Source organism: Camelus dromedarius, chromosome 1 (genome assembly GCF_036321535.1).
Source record: "Camelus dromedarius isolate mCamDro1 chromosome 1, mCamDro1.pat, whole genome shotgun sequence".
NCBI lineage: Eukaryota > Metazoa > Chordata > Mammalia > Artiodactyla > Camelidae > Camelus > Camelus dromedarius.
The window spans coordinates 94,795,288-94,813,261 of NC_087436.1; the positions used below are offsets into that span (position 1 = coordinate 94,795,288).

General features: G+C 37.9%; 1 protein-coding gene and 1 pseudogene across 1 annotated transcript in view; both read right to left on the bottom strand.

Moving 5' to 3' along the window:
* Positions 1 to 17,974, bottom strand: part of KLB (klotho beta) — a 29,802-nt gene that overhangs the window by 5,190 nt on the left and 6,638 nt on the right. Inside the window, 2 exon segments of the mRNA XM_031435794.2 lie at positions 4,061 to 4,329; positions 6,058 to 6,568. Of these exon segments, the coding sequence (XP_031291654.2) occupies positions 4,061 to 4,329; positions 6,058 to 6,568 (780 nt within the window).
* On the bottom strand, positions 10,499 to 13,344 carry LOC105089352 (large ribosomal subunit protein eL33-like; annotated as a pseudogene).

Here is a 17,974-nt window from a genome sequence, read left to right on the forward strand (position 1 = left end):
AACTCTTGTTATAGTTCTGCCCCTTTGAAACTCAGGCTTAGCAACTCTGTATAGTGACGGAGCAATCTCACCCACCTCACAGGTGTGCTGTGAGGAGTCAGTGACTCTGGGCAACTGCTCTGTCAACTGCAAAGCACTCTACAAACATAAGGTACTTATGACTTGGGTTTGATTTCCCTGCAATAATTGCCTGCTAGGCCCTTGAGTCTAAATTAAAACAGAAAAGGGCTTAAGAAAAACATTTCCAAATTCAGGATTAATAAGAGAAAGTAAAAGTTCTGTATTTGTTTTAAAGTGCTTTTTCTTCCTATGACTGAATTTAAATGCACCTGGAATAAATGGTACTTAACCTTTGGTAAATATTTTCCCTCTAATTGTTTTCTCGTGTGTCATCTTTCATAGTCTAATTACAAAATCATATCATTGCCCACTTGCCATCTGCCAACCAGTTATCTAGAACATTAAACTGAGAGAACATTGATCATGTGAGCATGAAGTTAAATCTGTATATAATTATTTGAGTAAAATCCTAGCCTAGATGGCCAGTTGCAGTGTTTTGAAACCTCAGAGCATCATGGTATGGAAAGGGTACTTACAAAGGGCAATTCTGCCATAAAGTAAGGCACAATCAAAGGAAAACCTGCCTTACTTTTAAAACCTCTGGAACACATCAGTCTTAGCAAGTGGGTGTGATTAATCTGCTACAAGAAATAATTAAAATGATGCACCCTGATCTCAACCCTAGCTCCCAGAGCTTGGTTCTATAGTACTGTTTTCCTCTAAAAGGGTCCTAGTCTCCTTGGAGAAGTGGCTTTTTCCAGGTCTGGAGCAGGAAAAGAATGAGGTAATGCTGCTGTGTCTTGTGCCAGAAAAATAAGGAAGTGTTTAAAAACTGAAAGGTAAATGTCAAAAAGACACAGGAACGGCTTGAAAGAATCCCATTGGCCAAATCTGAGATAATTTGAGCATCAAAAGTGCAATGAAACAATGACAATTAAAACACATGGAATTTAAAATAATTCACCTAATACAGATAGAAGGAATGATATAATTAGAAATTCACCATTTTGCAATCTACACAGTAATAATTCAGGCAAGGTTTATGAATCAATGTTAAGACTATTGGTTGAATGTTGCTGGGGAACAAGATATTTATATGGTCTCAAAGTACTATTATCAGATTAATTCTTAATTACAAATGGAAAAGGTACCTTTCAGTTAAGAGATCTGAAAAACACCACCTTAACCAAGAAATCTGGTGACTACAGCTTCAACTAATGTCTTCAGTAATGAAACAAACTGACTTCATGTGCCTCCTAATGTGATGTATTGGGAAATACACATCATATATGTAACATTATTTCCAGAAATGATTAACTGAATCTAATAAAGAAACAGAAATCCATAAGATACTCTACAAGCAACTGGCCTGAACTTTTCAAAAATGTCAATACCATGACGTTGGGGGATTGCTCTGAATTAAAGGAGGATAAAGATTTACAAAAAATCAATGTGTGTTCCTTGTTTGTGATTAAAAGAACATTTACTAAGTCTATAAAGGACATTTTGGGAACATTTAGGAAAACTTGAATATGAATTGTATGTTAAATGATATTAAATCAATATTAAATTTCCCGAGTCTAATAATACATAATGAAATAGGAGAATGTCCTTGTTCTTAGGAGATATATGCTGTAGTATTTTGGGGTGAAGAGTAATGATGTCTGTAGCCTTTTAATGGTTCATAAATGGAGATACAGAGAGAAAGCAAACATGGCAACATGTTAACATTCGGCCAATCTTGATGAAGGGATTATAGGTGTTTATTGACTAGTTTGAAATTTTTTGAAACAAAGTGTTGGAGAAAAAGGTTGAGGGAAATAAGATGTGTGTGTGGGTAAGCATAGTAAAAAGTGTTATTTTCATTTTGTCAGTCTTCCTATAGAAGGCATCTAGTCTTTTGACTACCCAGCATCTGCTCGTACATCCTCTGGCTGATTTTTCAAACACACTCTAATTTTTTTTCACAAACCATTCATCCTCACTCTTGGTCCAAGTTCAAGGGATGCTGACTCCTTGCTGAGCTCCAGGTATGAGCATGAAACCCAGACCTGGCTGATCACAGAATTATTTTCCCTGACACAAGTGATCAGCTCTTGCTCTTAGGAGAAGGAATAGGGTCCTCAGAGGGTGCAGACATTTACAGTGTCAGTTACAGGGAAACAGATGGGTCTTCAGATGAAGTAGAAACTTGCTGGCTGGGTCATGTACAGGCAAGAACTCTTGTCTGTCCTGGGATCTCTCTTTGCTGGTTCTGGAGTTTTGGAAAATATAAACCTACTTGAAATGGTAGGGAAAAGATGGCCTGCCTGGGCCATGTAGAGAAGGAGATAGACCCTGGGTAAGTAGGTGGCTCTCTAGGGGGCACAAACTGAAGGCAAGTCACTATGTTTATAATACTCTCTCTATTTTTTCCCCTTTTATCATCTCTGAGCTTTTACTAAAGTTATGTTTAAATATCAGCAGGGGTTGAGATTCATAACCTGTGAACTTTGCTTACTCATGGTTTGGGTTCTTTTGTCTGGTCCCATGCCTTGCACATCTTGCTTTTCCATATGCCTCTAGAATACAATCAATGGTGTGGTATTGTACGGTATTACAGCGTAATGGTCAGAAGACAGGCAGATACGAGTGACCTGGACAAGGTATGTAACCTTCCTAAACTTCAGTTTCTTTGTCTATAAAATGAAGGTTTGAAGATTAATTAGACGGAATGCATATATACAGAGCTGTTAAGTGCCTGGCACATAGTAGGAGTTTCAAAAATAGTTATTATTTTGGAAAGAGCACTGCGCATCTGGGGGTTTGAGGGTTGTCTGCAATAGTTCTACCACTATTTGTGTTGCCTTGGGCAAGTCACTTAGGTCTCAGTGATTAATTAATGGGTCTTGCTTTCTTCCTCTATAAAATGAAGGATTTGGAATAAGAGGTCTCTAAGGGCTCCCTTGGCTCTAAAAGTTGACCTTATTCATTCACTGTGCACTGAGCACCTGCCACGTGCCTGATACTGCTCTAGTAAGGCAGATAGCAGGCAGCAAAGCCTCAAACATCTCTTGCAGAGAAAGTCTACATTCTAGTAGGGGAAGATAGGTGATCACTAAGAAAAAATATAAAGTGGTTACCAGGGGCTGGGGGGTAGGGGAAATGGGGAGAAACTAGCTAAAGGACGGTCTACTGTGCAGCATAGTAACTATAGCTAGTAGTATTGTATCATACACTTGAAAGTTACTAAGAGAGTAGATCTTAAATATTCTCACCACAAAAAAGAAATGGGAATCACATGTGATGGTATGGAAGTGATAGTTCATGCCATAGTGGTAATGATTTCACAATAATATAAACATCAAATCGACACACTGTACACCTCAAATTTACACAACATTGTATGTCAATTATACCTCAATAAAGCTGGAGGAAAAAAAGAAAAATGTGTGAAGTACATAGTGTATTAGAGAGTGAGGAATGCTGTGCAGTAAAAGCAAGCAGGAAAGGGGAATGAGAGGTGTTGGTGTAGGGTTATGCCTTTTGGAGTGGAGGGAAGCCTTACTGAGGAGGTGACACTTGAGGAAACAACTGAAAGTGAAGAACGACACAAGTTGGAAGGCCCAACTGGGGTACGGAGACCCAAATTTAGCAAATGACAGGAATCACTTAAATAAAAGGCCATTAACAATTTGCTTTTGGCAAAACAAAAATCTATAAAGTTTTTTCCCTGTAATTTTGACGCTGCTAACAAATGCCTCTCATGAAAATGACTGTACATTCCTGCTAGACTGGATGCTTCTCAGGGGCAGTGTGAGTCAGCACATGAAAGGCTCTCAGTAGGCATCAAATCTTTTCTTCTTCCTCCCCCTTTCTCCAACATCCCCCATAACCTCCAAATAATCATGGTCTTTGATATTGTCCAACAGCTATGCTTTAGATTTCATTGAGTAGAATGAAATAAAATATTGTGTACTCTTTGCTCTGCTTTGTGGTTAATTTGTAAGTAGCCACTTACCTTAAGGACAGATTCGGTGACGCCCCAGGAGAAGTCGCAGGGGAACTGGCCCTGTACATCTGGTGTGGACTCTTTTAAAGTGAACCCGTTGTCTTGTATGATCTGTCTGTAGTAATGTGCTGACGACTTGGGCTTCCTTTCTTTTTGTTGACTATTAAAATCCACATAAAATAATCCTCGGCGAGTGGTGTAGGCATCCTGCCATTCAAAGCCATCCAGGAGGGACCAGGCAGTGTAACCAAACACTCGTATTTCATCAAACTTTATTGCTGTACAGAAGGAAAAAAGCAGAGGTGTTCAGAGGCCTAACCACCGGTTTGTGTTCAGGACTTGCCTAATGATGTGCCAGGGGAAGCATATTGTGAAAATACCCTTTTCCCTAATTTGTAGGCCTATTATATGAGATAGAAAAATTCATGTTTCTATTTGAAAAGTGTCAGTTATTTTTATCTAGAATGGTCCTCCCAAATCAATGACACAGGTAAAGGATCAAATTTTAAATATTCCTGAGACATAGTGTGCAAGTCTGTGTCCGGGGGCATAGTAATTTCCAGAACCCTTTGGGACCAATGCCACTGCCAGCTCATGACCAAGAGTTTCTCAAGCTTGGATTGGTTCCCATTTTGGGACAAACTATCTTCTATGAAACAATCCTCCAAGGACTGAAACATCAGCTTTGAGAATTAACATATGTGGATGTAGATTTAAGGAGGAGACAGAAGCACCAAGAACAAGAACTGACTGGGTGGAGGGGGAGGAGGTGAGAGGGTTTGCTCCACTATGCTCCAGGGAGGGTGCACTTGGGCAAGTTTCGTGACCTCAGTTTCCTCACTTGCAAATAGAAAAGACTGGAAAAGATGATCTCTCAGGAACTTCCTAGCTTTAGAACTCTGATTCAATAACATCCGGGAATTAGGTAAAAATGAAATAGGCAATAAAAACAACACATACCCAGATCAATCATGAACCATTTTTTCTTTGCTTAAAAGCTTTCATTTTTCTCATAGAAATTCCTCATTTCTGCATTTAGGGGGTTTTATCACTGACATCCTTTTCCTAAAAGATGGAAAATCCATGCCAAGAGATTTCAGTGAGATAAGTATGTTTCAGCAGGCCCTGGTTCTAGTCCATTTGGTGCTGTAGGAGAGGTGGAATGATGATACCCCTCTGCCCAAGTGCATGGCGTTTGGCCCAGGCCCTGTAGGCAGAGGTCTCTGTTCTGGAGGCCCCCTTGTGCACGTGCCCCCTGGCTGGGCATGGCCTTGTTCCAGGTGCTCCTTTTGTGGATTGGGGCAACAGGATCTTGCTCTCCTTGGGGCACCTCCCTGAACACTCTCTCCTGCAGAACCTAGGATTTTTCTCCAAGCTTGTGACTTTCAAAGAGAGCTACAGTGTTGTAGAAAGATCTACCGAGAATTCCTTTATGTTTGAGTGAAATGGAACCCAGCTCTGTAGGGGACAGTATCATCCTAATTTGAGCTTGTCCTCTGCTCCATTATTTCAGTCAGCCATCTGCAGATGTCACTACCTGAGTAATGGAAAAGGAATGCAGGGATAAGCAGGAGTTAGAGAAATATCCAAGAGCAACAAAAATTGCCCAGCTTTGCCATTCATGGCCATTCTTTGTCTTTAGACGTTTTTGTCATTTCAGTCATGTAGTAGAGTGAAAGGAGCACAATTTCAAGAAAAGCTCTCAGCATCTTAGACTAAAGTACTGTCGTTAAGAGAGCTTTATATGTGTCTGTCTCAGCAGTTATGTCCTTTTTAAAGGAATGAAACAGCATCTTATTGCCAATTAAGGATGTATCTACAGTCTAAAATTATTTTGTTTTCAAACTTCTATCTAAAAAGGACAGAGAAACATTAAAAAATTTCTGTCCACATTGGACCATACAAAAGTCCAACAACAACAATAATTGTATATTCAATCAACTTCAAGTATCCTATAGCCTAAGGATTCCAAACAATTTTTAAAACTGAGCTAATGTGCAACTAACCTTGAAGAATCTGGTTGAGGAAGTTCTTCATCATATAGATGGCTGTGGTATCTTCTGTTTTCACATGATTGTCCGTAAACCAGCCATTCTCAGTAATCAGGATTCGGGGATTGCCATATTCCAGTTTAATCCAGTTCAGCACTTCTCTTAAATTGAGTGACACATTTTGTCCTATTTTAGCCATGGTGTTCTGGGGCTTGAAATTGTTGGGTCCAAAGGAAAAGGCAAAGAAGTCAGCTGTGCCTCTCACCTCATTCTGCTCTGCTTCAGAGAAAAGGGGTAGAATGGAGAGCAACTTCTTTTTCATCACCTCTGGGTAGTCGCCATCCCCGTGGATAGGGTTGGCAAACCACCCGAGCACAGAAACCATGGATTGCTGGCACTTGATTATATCCATTGTGTTTTCTGATCTGTTTGGCTCAATCCAATGGGAACCCAATGTGATCGATAACCAACCTTTCTGATGTGGGCGGAAATTTCTGTTGTAGTTATGCCAAACTTTTGAATGAGCCTAATAAAAAGAAAACATTATTAATCGTTATTGTCCTTATACACAGGGTTGTGAGTTGGCTGGTAGAAGGTTTTTTCATGGACAAATTAATGAAGCAAAGGATGATGTAGGGGAAAGCTGCCAGGGAACCCTGATGACCTCAAAGTCTGCATGCTGTTCACTTCTCCTGTGGTTCCAACCTAAAGGATCTCCTGTAGGATCGCCAAGGGGCAGGCAGAGAGCCCTTGTGCAAGCTCCACCTTAACTTCTCCTCTCCCTGGCTCACTTCTGGGCCCTCATGGGGCTGGGTGCAGGTGAGATACCATGTGGAATCTAGGGTTTCTTCCTCTCCATAAAGAGACTCAGAGCAGCAATCTTCCATTGTTCTACAGAGTTTTCTTTTGGCCCTCACTGAGAAGTCCAGGATAATACAATCTCTAAATTCTGTAAATGGATAATAATAGAGCTCATCTCTTAGGCCTGTGGTAAAAATTGAATGAGTTAATGCACTTTAGAACAGTGCCTGGCACAGAGTAACCTCTGTATAAACCTTCGCTATTATTACTGTTATTATAAAAGGGTGACAAGCATGGCACAAAATAGAAAGCCAGTGGAAATAGTGTGGGGTTTGGGGTCAGCACACTTGGGCTTGACGTTCAGTTACTAACCATAGTGACCTTAGACAAGTCACTTAACCTTTCTGAAACCTCTTCATATCTTGAGCTATAAAATGAAGTTGAAAATAACAATACCCTATGTAAAGTTGTTGTTAGATGTAGAGCTAATGTGTGTATAGATACGTAGCATTGAATAGAGCACCTAAGAGCTATTGCTTAAACATGGATGTTATTATTATTGGTCCTCCTGGGGTTTACATTTCTGGTTGAGCTCTCTTCACACTGAGCCTCATGATCGGTTTCCAGTCTATTTAACAGGTACTTGCTGAGCCCTTACTCAGTGCCCGTCTTGCCCTGCCCTGAGAGGCTGAAATAAATGGTGCAGGGACTTGCTCTCAGGAGCCAATAATCTTGATGGGAAAATAAGACTGAAACGTATGAAAGAGAAATATATAAAACTGCATAAAATAAGGCAGTAAGTTGCCATTTGTAGCAACATGAATGGACCTAGGGGTTATCGCAGTAAGTGAAGTGAGTCAGAAAGAGAAAGACAAATATAGGTCCTTGTTGTTTATGTATTTTATGTATAGTAGCGTATATCTGTTAACCCCAAATTCCGAATTTATCCCTCCCCCTACTCCTTTCCTCTTTGGGTAATCATAAGTTTGTTTTCTATGTCTGGGAGCCTATTTCTGTTTTGGAAGTAAGTTCCTTTGTATCATTTTTTAAGATTCCATGTATGAATGATATCATATGATATTTGCCTTTGTCTTTTTGACTCACTTCACTTAATATGATAATCTCTAGGTCCATCCATATTGCTGCAAATGGCATTATTTCATTCTTTTTTATGGCCAAGTAGTATTGCATTGTATTTAAAGAATAGCTAATTTAAATAATCCCGTGAAAGATTTTCTAAAGAAGTAGGTGCCTCGAGATATTATTTCTATCTACCTAGTCTTACTCAGTTTTCACCTGGAACCACTTAGCACACAAATGTTCCCCAAGGATCCTTAAGAGCGCTCTTCTCAGAGAAGTGTTCAGACCATAGCCTCCTCTCCTGCCTCCAACCTGAGGTTCTAGCTTCTGGAAGGAATCTCAGGGGAGCCCAGGGCAGACTCGACATTAAATGGTCTCAGCTGCTCTTTCTGGGCTTCTCTGGGGCAGGAATCACAGCAGAAAGTCTTGACTGCTTTTTTCCTGATTCGAAACAAAAGCAACCATGCATTACTAGAATTCAAAGGGAGGTATTCTTTGCTTTATCCTAATCATTTACTTAATCCCTTGGTAGCCTCAGAGCTTTCACCCGTGAAAGCTGCAGTGATTAGTACACCTCTTCAAGGTAGGTGTGCACCTCTGATGTGTAAACCATAAAGCGCTGAACACACGTAAGATTCTGAGCCATAGACAGCTGCCTCACAGATACGATGCCATCAGACACTAAAGGGAGAGTGAGATAAAATCAGTGTAAGTGTATTAAACCAGTCTTAGTAGCAATTACCTGGTTCTTATAGGAAAAAAAAGGAGGGGGGAATTTCTTTAAAATAGGTGTTCTATTGCATATTTCAGTGATTATACGAAAGATGACTTAAATGATAAAATCTTGGTTACATCAGCACTTTGATGAGGAAAAGGACAGCTTAGAAGACAACAGACATGTACCTTTGCAATAGCTTTCCAAGCAAGTTTTCTGGAGATAGATCTCTCTCCAGATACACATATGCATGTGTTGTCATGAACCAAGGTGACCTTCGTGTTCCGCCATGTCTCTTTCACCTTTGCTGCTATTTGCATAGGCTATCAAGGTATGTAGGGTTATCTTTGCTCTGGGGTGGAGACAGCCTCTCCATTCTCAGGTAGAGAATGTAAGGGAAGTTTTTTGTGCAGCACTTATGGTTATAACTTGATCCTGTTTGCCACGTAACAGTGTAAAAAGTGTTGCTCCGAAATAGTGAATTTGTCATAACTCTTGATGAAACAGGGACATCTCTGTGTGTCCTTTGGTCCTATATTCATAAAGGAGATCTGCTGGGAAAATTGAAACGGAGTTGTGGGGGAGTGCAACCTGGGCCCTGCAACCTTGCACAACAGTCATTCTGTGATTTTCCAAGGTTACCCTCTATCTTGTACAAGGCCATCTACCTTTGGAATGATTGATTTAAGGGAGCTTCAACCTTTGTTCTTTAGATTCAGTAGCTTAAAGGGGAAGTCAGCCTTTTCTTTTTGAGGCAGATAGCAGGGCCTGATGTCACTGAGAGACAGCCAGGGGCCTAAAATCTCATTCTGTTCCCTCCTCTAATCTAACATAGCAGCTCTTTGATGCTTCTGGAAGTCCAGACTCAGATAAGTTCTATGGATGATAGGAAGCAAATAAGATAGCTGGACAACTTTAGAAACAAAGATGTAGAAGGGGTTAGAGGTCAGGAAGACATGGAAGGGACACTGGTGGAAGGGAGGATTTTGGAAGGCATGGTTGAAGACACCTAGCACATCACGCGTGTCTGTATTGAAGGAACCCCTGATCATTTGTCAAAAATTGAATTTCCAAAACTATGCATGATTTTAGTCACATTTTGGCTGAAATATTGTCATGTGAACTATAAACCTGTTTACTGTTAAAGCTACTTAATAAAGTAAAAATTTACTTTAAAACTCCACAATCTTAAAAAACTGTATTTCTGTGTTCCCTTCCAGCTTTTCCAAATATATTTCCCAGCTAAAATCAGCTTGACATTTTCCAGGTTATTTTTTGTCTTTATGACAATCTTAAGAGTATAACAATTCACCAATTTGATGAAATATGATGTTCTTAGTCATCTCCCTCTTTTGATAAAAATTAGCTTGGCTTCTTTTCCTTCCTTCCTTCCTTCCTTTCTTCCTTCCTTCTGTCCTGTCATAAATAATGTTGTAATAACAAAAACAAACAAACAAACAAACAAACAAAAACAAAGCGTAAATACAGGACAGAAATAGACTTACAGACAGAGAATACAGACTTGTGGTTGCCAGCAGGGTGGAGGGTGGGATGGGATAGACTGGGATTTCAAAATTGTAGAATAGATAAACAAGATTACACTGTATAGCACAGGGAAATATACACAAAATGTTATGATAACTCAGAGAGAAAAAAATGTGACAATGAGTGTGTATATATCCATGAATGACTGAAAAATTGTGCTGAACACTGGAATTTGACACAACATTGTAAAATGATTATAAATCAGTAAAAAATGTTAAAAAAACAAAAACAAACAAACAAAAAAATAATGTTGTAATAACTAACTTTGGGCATATAGCTTTTTTTTTTCTTTCCACGTTTTTATTTATTTACTTTTCAATAAGTCTGAATCCCTGAGGTGTACAGCATCACATGGATTCTGTGTCCAATGGCTTCAACAAGAAGGTTGCTTCGGAATTTGGCACGAACAATGCCACTGTTTCCATGAGCACGAGTTAGTCACCTTTCCCCAGATTACTCTGGTTTTGTTCAGTTTTCCACCAGGAGTTACTGTGTTATTCTTTGCTTTGTACACATAAGTACATCTCTTGCCTGGATTGAATTCAGTTTCATCTCGAGTATAAACACCTTCAACTTTAAGAAGAGCTGTGTGCTCCCTCTGGTTCCGGAGACCCCTCTTATAGCCAGCACAAATGGCCTTGGACCACAGCCTTCCAGACACATTCACTGTTCTGGAAGTCCTCTTCCCAGCAGGACTCTGCCCTCTCCAAGATGGCTGAAAGAGTGGGCATATAGCTTTTGATATGTTTGAATTCTTTCCTTCTTTTAATCCCAGGAAAGGGTTACATATTTTTGGAATTGTTTTACATATTTCCAAATATGTAAGTGTAAGTGATTTTTGACATCTGCTTTGAATCATTGATTGCTCTTTTGGGGAATAATTTAGCCATCAAGAATGATATGAAGGTGCTAGTCTCCTGCAGGGTATCACAGGGGACAGGGCCCAGGGCTTGAAAGCAGGACACCCAGGCTCTAGCACTGGCCCTGCCACTAATTAGCTTTAGATCTTGGGTAAGTCGTTTCCCTCTCAGCGGCCTCGGTTCCCTCCTCCATCATACTGAGCTAAAAATAAACACTAGAGAATTGCTGTGAAAATGGAATGAGGTAATACATGTAAAGACCCTATGAAAACCACACAAACCTAAATTTGAAGTATTTTGAAAGAGCAAGCTGGAAAGTATTTAACTTGCTGTGGAAAACGATTGCGGGAAGTCTGTGTGGGCAGGAAGAGAGGATCTCCAGATAGTTCTCCCTCACCTCCCAGGGCGCATGGCTCACATTTTCATCCTCATTTATCTTTGTGCAGCTGATTTAAGTTTGTTCATTGTCCATTCGGGCTAGGATTAAATTTCAGTTTGATTTATTTTTTCGTTTACTCAGCACTTCTTTATATTATGAAGTCTTCTACTAATTATAACTGCTACTGTTCCAGATTATTTAATATTCACTCATTCATTCATTCATTCCGCATTCCACAAATATGTATTGGGTGCTTAGGATATATGAACTTTGTTCATTGTTAAAAAAAAATCATGTGACACTTATTTCCTTAATTTTTTTTTTTGACAGTCTTAAAAATGCTCTTGGAATCAATATCTGACCCTCATTATTCTTAGGAGAGAATTTAAATATTAACAAAAGTTACTACCTATCATAAAGAAAAAATTTACCCATTCTATTTTTAATGGTTCAAATTCATGTTTTCTTTTTTTTTTATTAAAATTTTTTTAAAATTTGAAGTATATAGTCAGTTTACAATGTGTCAATTTCTGGTCTACAGCATAATGTTTCAGTCATATATATACATACATATATTCATTTCATATTCTTTTTCATTACAGGTTACTACAAAATATTGAATATAGTTTCCTGTGCTATACAGTAGAAACTTGCTGTTTATCTATTTTATATATACTAGTTGGTATCTGTAAATCCTAAAATCCCAATTTATCCCTTCCCACTGTCTGTGAGTCTGTGAGTCTGTTTCTGCTTAAATTCATGTTTTCTATAGTTGGAATAACTCAGTAATGGTCATATTAAAATTCATTTTCCTCCTATTTTCTTTTAAATCATTATATTTTCAACTTATTCTAGCAAATCGATTGTTCTCGATTTGTGTAGTTTCAGGATTTCCCCATGGGAATCAGGTAAAAACTAAGCTCTAACATACTTGTTCCTTCAAAAAAGGGTCCTATTACTGTTACAGAACTCTAATTTCAATTATAATATTACTAAATTAAACTAATGCCCAAGCCAGAATCTAAACCTGGCAACACAAAGGAAAGAAGTCCAGAATAAAGTTTACAATTTATTAAAATGAAGCATCTGTGGGTTTCCCTAGATATTAGAAGGGAGCTTGGAAGAAATCAGTATCAGTAAATTGGTACCTTACTGAAGTTCAGTTTCCTTGCCCAAGGAGCACATTTGCATGCCAACTCTGCAGAAAGTGGAATGACATTTTAAGCTTTCTTGTTATTGTTAAATTAACAATAGTGATCCTGTTAGTAATTTTTTTTTCAGGCAAAAGGACCACATCTCAAAGTATAATTGAAGCTAAAATGGCCTGGGTTAGAGACTTGAAGGCTTTCCTCAGGATTTAAGAACGAAAAGTTAAAGATAGTCAATATAGAAACCACTCTGAAAATTACAAATAATATAATAATTACAAAAACAAAAATAAGACCTACCATTTTGGGGCCTGCAACAAAGGCAGATTTACCATAAACCTAAGGAAGCTGAAACTTCAGGCCCCCCCCCCCCTTGCCTGGGTCCCCATGAAAGATGCTAGGTGGGTTGGGAGCCAGGCAGTGACTGGAAACATTTCTAGGTAAGTATTTCTGATAAATTCCCAAAGGGACCTCAGAAAATAAGGAGTCTGAATCTCCAAGACTACAGTAATTTGTGGTAATATTTTTCTCCCTTCTAAATAGATGTTTACTTCTGTACCAACTTTCATGTCCATGATTTTGTATTTTTTTCTTTATGTAAGTCTCAGGCCCATGCAACATGATCCACTCCCAGCCTACAAGCTTCTGCAGTGCAGAGACTCTGTTTTGTTCACAGTTGCACATTCGGATGCCCAGGGAAGAGCCTTGATAGAACACTGCTGACTGAATGCCCACTATGGAGCAGCTGGTTTGTTGGTCGCCTGACATATACATTGTTGATAGTATGGCCTCTGCAAAGCAGGTTTTGTTTTTCCCAGTTTAGAGAAGAAACTGAAGTTCAGAGAGGCTGGATAGTGGTGCAGTCAGGATTTGAATCCAGGCCCCTCTGATTATTTAACAAAACCATCTTGCTTTCTGTATGTCACATCACTTTTAAATGTTGAAGCTGTTGGGGAAAGGCCATTTGACATGAACCACAACGTATTGTTATAAAATTATAGTTTCTTTCTGCTGTATTTGGTTACTAAAAGAACTAAACAGTCCTAGAATGAGGGTACAATATCCCACTCTTGCATGTTGAGAATAAAATATCTATATGTGTCTGGAATTTAGGATCACTTAGAAAATCCATGGACGATCTGCCAGCAAATTGGGGGTGTTCAGAAAACCATGCTGTTGTCCAAGTGCCTAGTACAGCATGTAATGTTTATATGTAATTCCCTGCATCTCTTTCTTAGAACCAGAACTGTTGACATTGGATATTGTCCTCACTGGTGTCAGAGGCTAAATGTATCCCTTAGGGGCCACTTCTACACTTGGCTGTTTTGACTGAGGATGGTGATTTTTATGTCAGACTGAAAGGGCAGGGATGCTGTGGTTGCATAGCATTTAGTACAGCATCACCTTCAAAGAAGTCATAATTAAATGGTCCTTAAAGATGAGTGACTTCACGATTAAGTCAAATTTATATTAGTTAAATTACAAAGCCATAGAAAATTAATAACATAAGCAGTAATAAGAATGAACATATATCTAGTGCTAAACATGCTGAGCACTGTTCTAAGCACTTTCCATGTACTATCTCATTTAATCCTCATTAAAATCTTGAGAGGTAAGTACAATTATTATACTTTTGGAGGAGAGGAAACCAAGAGTAGAGAGGTAAGGTAGCTTGTTCACAAGCTAAGTCAAGCCCAGGCTGTGTTGTTTCAAGTTCTGTGTTCTTGCCTGTTAATCAGAAGTAGAGGATGGACTTTAGAGAACATTTGGTCCAATTCTTAAAACTCTCTATTAGATGCTGATAAGATGCTGAAGCACAAGGCATAAGCAACTTGCCCAAGGTCTCAGCTAATGCAAAACTAAAATTAGAACTAAATCCTTCAGCCTCTAGATCATTGTCATTTCCAGACATTATACACCTCAAATTTTGTGCTTTTGAAACACACTTTAACATCTTAGGCTCAACGGGTGATTGAATAGCCTGTGAAAGTGCAAGGGGTATGTACCAGGTGTGGCATAAAAACGAGGGCCAGTGCACTGAGAAAGCCATGTCACAGAGTTTGGGTGCCAGGAGCACACTAAGAGGCCATCTGAGAGTCATGGTTTTGATTATGCCTCTATCCAGGCTCACCAGCTGGGGCACCACCTCAGTCCCCAGTCAGACAGAGAATTCATCAGCATTACCTTCTGTTCTGATGAATTTTTTCCCCTCATAGAAATTATACACAACAGCAAAACAAGTTTAGAGAAATCATTTTTACTTAATCATTTTCCTTCAACCCATGGCTATTATTTTATATTTTTATTCACTCTTCATTCATTTTATGTTGGTTAACTGCTTAAATTCAAGTCTACAAATACTTATTTGACACACGGCACCTTGGTAGGCATTTAGGAAAAATATTAACAAGATAGCTCCTGCCTTCAGATGACCTATGACCTCTAATAGGATAGAGAAGTACAGAAATACCTAGAAGAAAAACAGTACACTTTTACATTTCAACTAATCAGAAATGATCACCAACGCTTAATGTAATCATATGATTCAAAGTGTGTAAAAATATGTCTATATGTATGTGCTTATATATACATTGAAAAATATTTGGAATTGAACAAGCTTCTGCTTCTTGGGTATGGGGTTAGGAAATAAGAAAAGAGGAGACCTTTCATTTTTAACTTTACATCTTTCTGTATTGTTTGAATGTTTTACAGTAAGAATGCATTATTTTTGAAATTTAAAAAAGTCAAGAGAACTGGTTGAAACAGATGGTTTCCATCAGTGAATTTAATTGCTCTATGCTAAGTCTCCTCACTTTCTCCAAAGTTCTGAAAATCTCAAAGGGAAAAACAGAAACTTAAATAGAAATTCAGTTATTCTGGAGTTCATTACATATTAAAGAATATTTTTCCTACTCCGGAATAATATATTGATATTCAAAGGTAAAAGGAGGAGACGTATAATACACATGTGATTAACTTGGAAGGAGAACTGATAACAGTAAACCCAGCCCTTTATTTAAGGCTTAGTCATATAATCTCTAGTCAAGATATGATGCTATAAAGAACCAATCAATGGAATCTCCAAATACTAAAAGATCCTGGTTTTCACCAACTTCAAGGCTCCCCTAAACAATTTTCAAGCAGCACTATTAGGTCACCTGGAAAAATCACTTTAATTACTTCTGTGATTCACTCTTTACTGGCTAGTAAATTGAAAGGTTCTGATCTATTCTCAGCATGCCTCTACTCTTCAGCAACAGAATTGCTGTTAATGTTCAATAATTTTAACTACTTCTTTTTCTTTTAATATGGACTATTTTCTAATGTTGTGTTTTCTTAGTAAGATTTTTTATATGCAATTAAGTGACACACGTATTATAAACTAGTGTACTAACACTGTTTCCATTACTTACAATATTTTCTGCTCTCCAGTTGGGCCTAATTTTTCATGTATGAGAGTGTTCATATCAAATCAAGCTGTTTAAATACAATCACAATGTTATTCTCTGAACATGTATAATTACATTTATTTAAACTTGTTAATCATTCACTGAAGCATAATTTTTCTACTTAATGATTAGAAAAGGTAAATACTACTTTCTTTAAGGTTTTAGAATACCAATTGTCATCTACAAATAGTTTTTTTACAAGACTCTTACGTCTAACAATGGTATTCTGGTTATTGAAACTGTCTTTGGCAATTCTTATCTGGAAGCCATTTTTATTTTTTATTCAAATTTGATTAGAAACATCTATAAAATTGCTAGTGTTAACTTGTTTGATCATTATTTCCTCTATTTTGCTAGAGGTGACTTAGGTCCCAATGAAGATGAGTTGGGACTTTTATGGGACACTAAAATTTTGAGCAAATAAAAATTAAAATCATAGGGACAAATGAAAAACTTCATGGTTAATATATGAGTCAGGGATCAGTTGTTCATAGACTTTGTGGACAAATAAAACATGTAGATAGATTGCTTTGATCTTTAAAGTGGAGTCAAATGTTGATTGAATCAGTATCAACACAAGTGACTGCCTTGGGGTTCTAGGCTGTAAATTGCCCTTTCTCGCTGAGGCTAGGGAGATGATTCACGTGATTAAGCGTAGTCGGCTTGGATTCAGACAGATGAAATTTAAATTTTGGGTCTGACACTACGGAGTGAAAAAGCACACTTATACAGCTGTGTAACTTCAGGCAGATTTCTCTAGGCTTCCATTTCAATTGTAAAATAACTAAGAATACCTACTTGGCAGGGTTGATGTAAGAATTAAATGAGATAACATGTGAAAAGTAGCAAGTAGTTTCTGACACTACAATAGATGTGCAATAAAATCTTCTTATAATAATAATTATTTTAAGAATAGTATGATAGAATGTCAAAAAGTTATCTGTAATAATTGTCTCAATTCTCCACTTTAAGAACTGAGACCAATCTCTATCCGTTATTCTCCCCATTTCTGTGTTCTTCTTTTGTTTGTTTGGTGTTGGATGGGAAGTGGTGGAAAATAGCAAGTAAGTTTTTTTTTTAATCTCATTGACAGAAAAGCTTGGGCTGGTTTTTTTTTTTGTTGTTGTTGTTGTTGTTGTTGTTTTGCTACAAGATTTAGCAAAAGCTGATTTTGGTACGTTATTGTCCTGCAACTCAACTTTAACAAAGGAGTTTTTAAAAATTCCTTTGTTTTTTTTCATGGAAAAAAAAAGATCCACTTCAGATGATCCTTGAAGATTTTGCTCCTCCCCAACCAAAACAAGCTAAAAAAGACCCCTGCTAGTAACTCCATTTCAAAATATTATACTTCGTCTTTAAGATATCGGTTGAGAGTTGGGCTGAAGAGGTTTAAAAATGACATTTATTCCATTTAAATATGCCTGTGAAAAACTGCAGCCTTCCTGTTCAAGAAAGCAGTTGCAGCCGTCTGTTTCCAAAGAAGGCTTAGCTATAAATCATGTGAATGGTGGCTTTTTCACAGCTGTTTTTGCAGTTTTAGCACTAAATTTTGGTTAAGAATTTCAACAGAGATCTTAAGAAGTGTACTAAATAAAGATGATTGTTTTCTTTTAAAAATACAAAATATTCTTTTTACTTTCTTATGTATTTTTAACCTTTTAATTGTGAAAATTGTCACAGCACATAAAAATAGAAAGAATAGTATAATGACAACTCATAGTACATCACTCAGCTTTGAGAGTAGTCAATGTTCTGCACTTTGTTTTGAGATGGGCTTTTAATGTACAATTTTTAATAGAAGCAGGTATACACAATTGATTTGCATGTTCTGAAAAGATTATATGTTTATGCCAGAATCCGGGTTGGGGTGTGTGTTTGTGTGTGTGTGTGTGTGTGTGTATGTGTGGATCTGAAATCCACTTTTATTCAATTGTAATTTTAAATCCTTTCTGGGA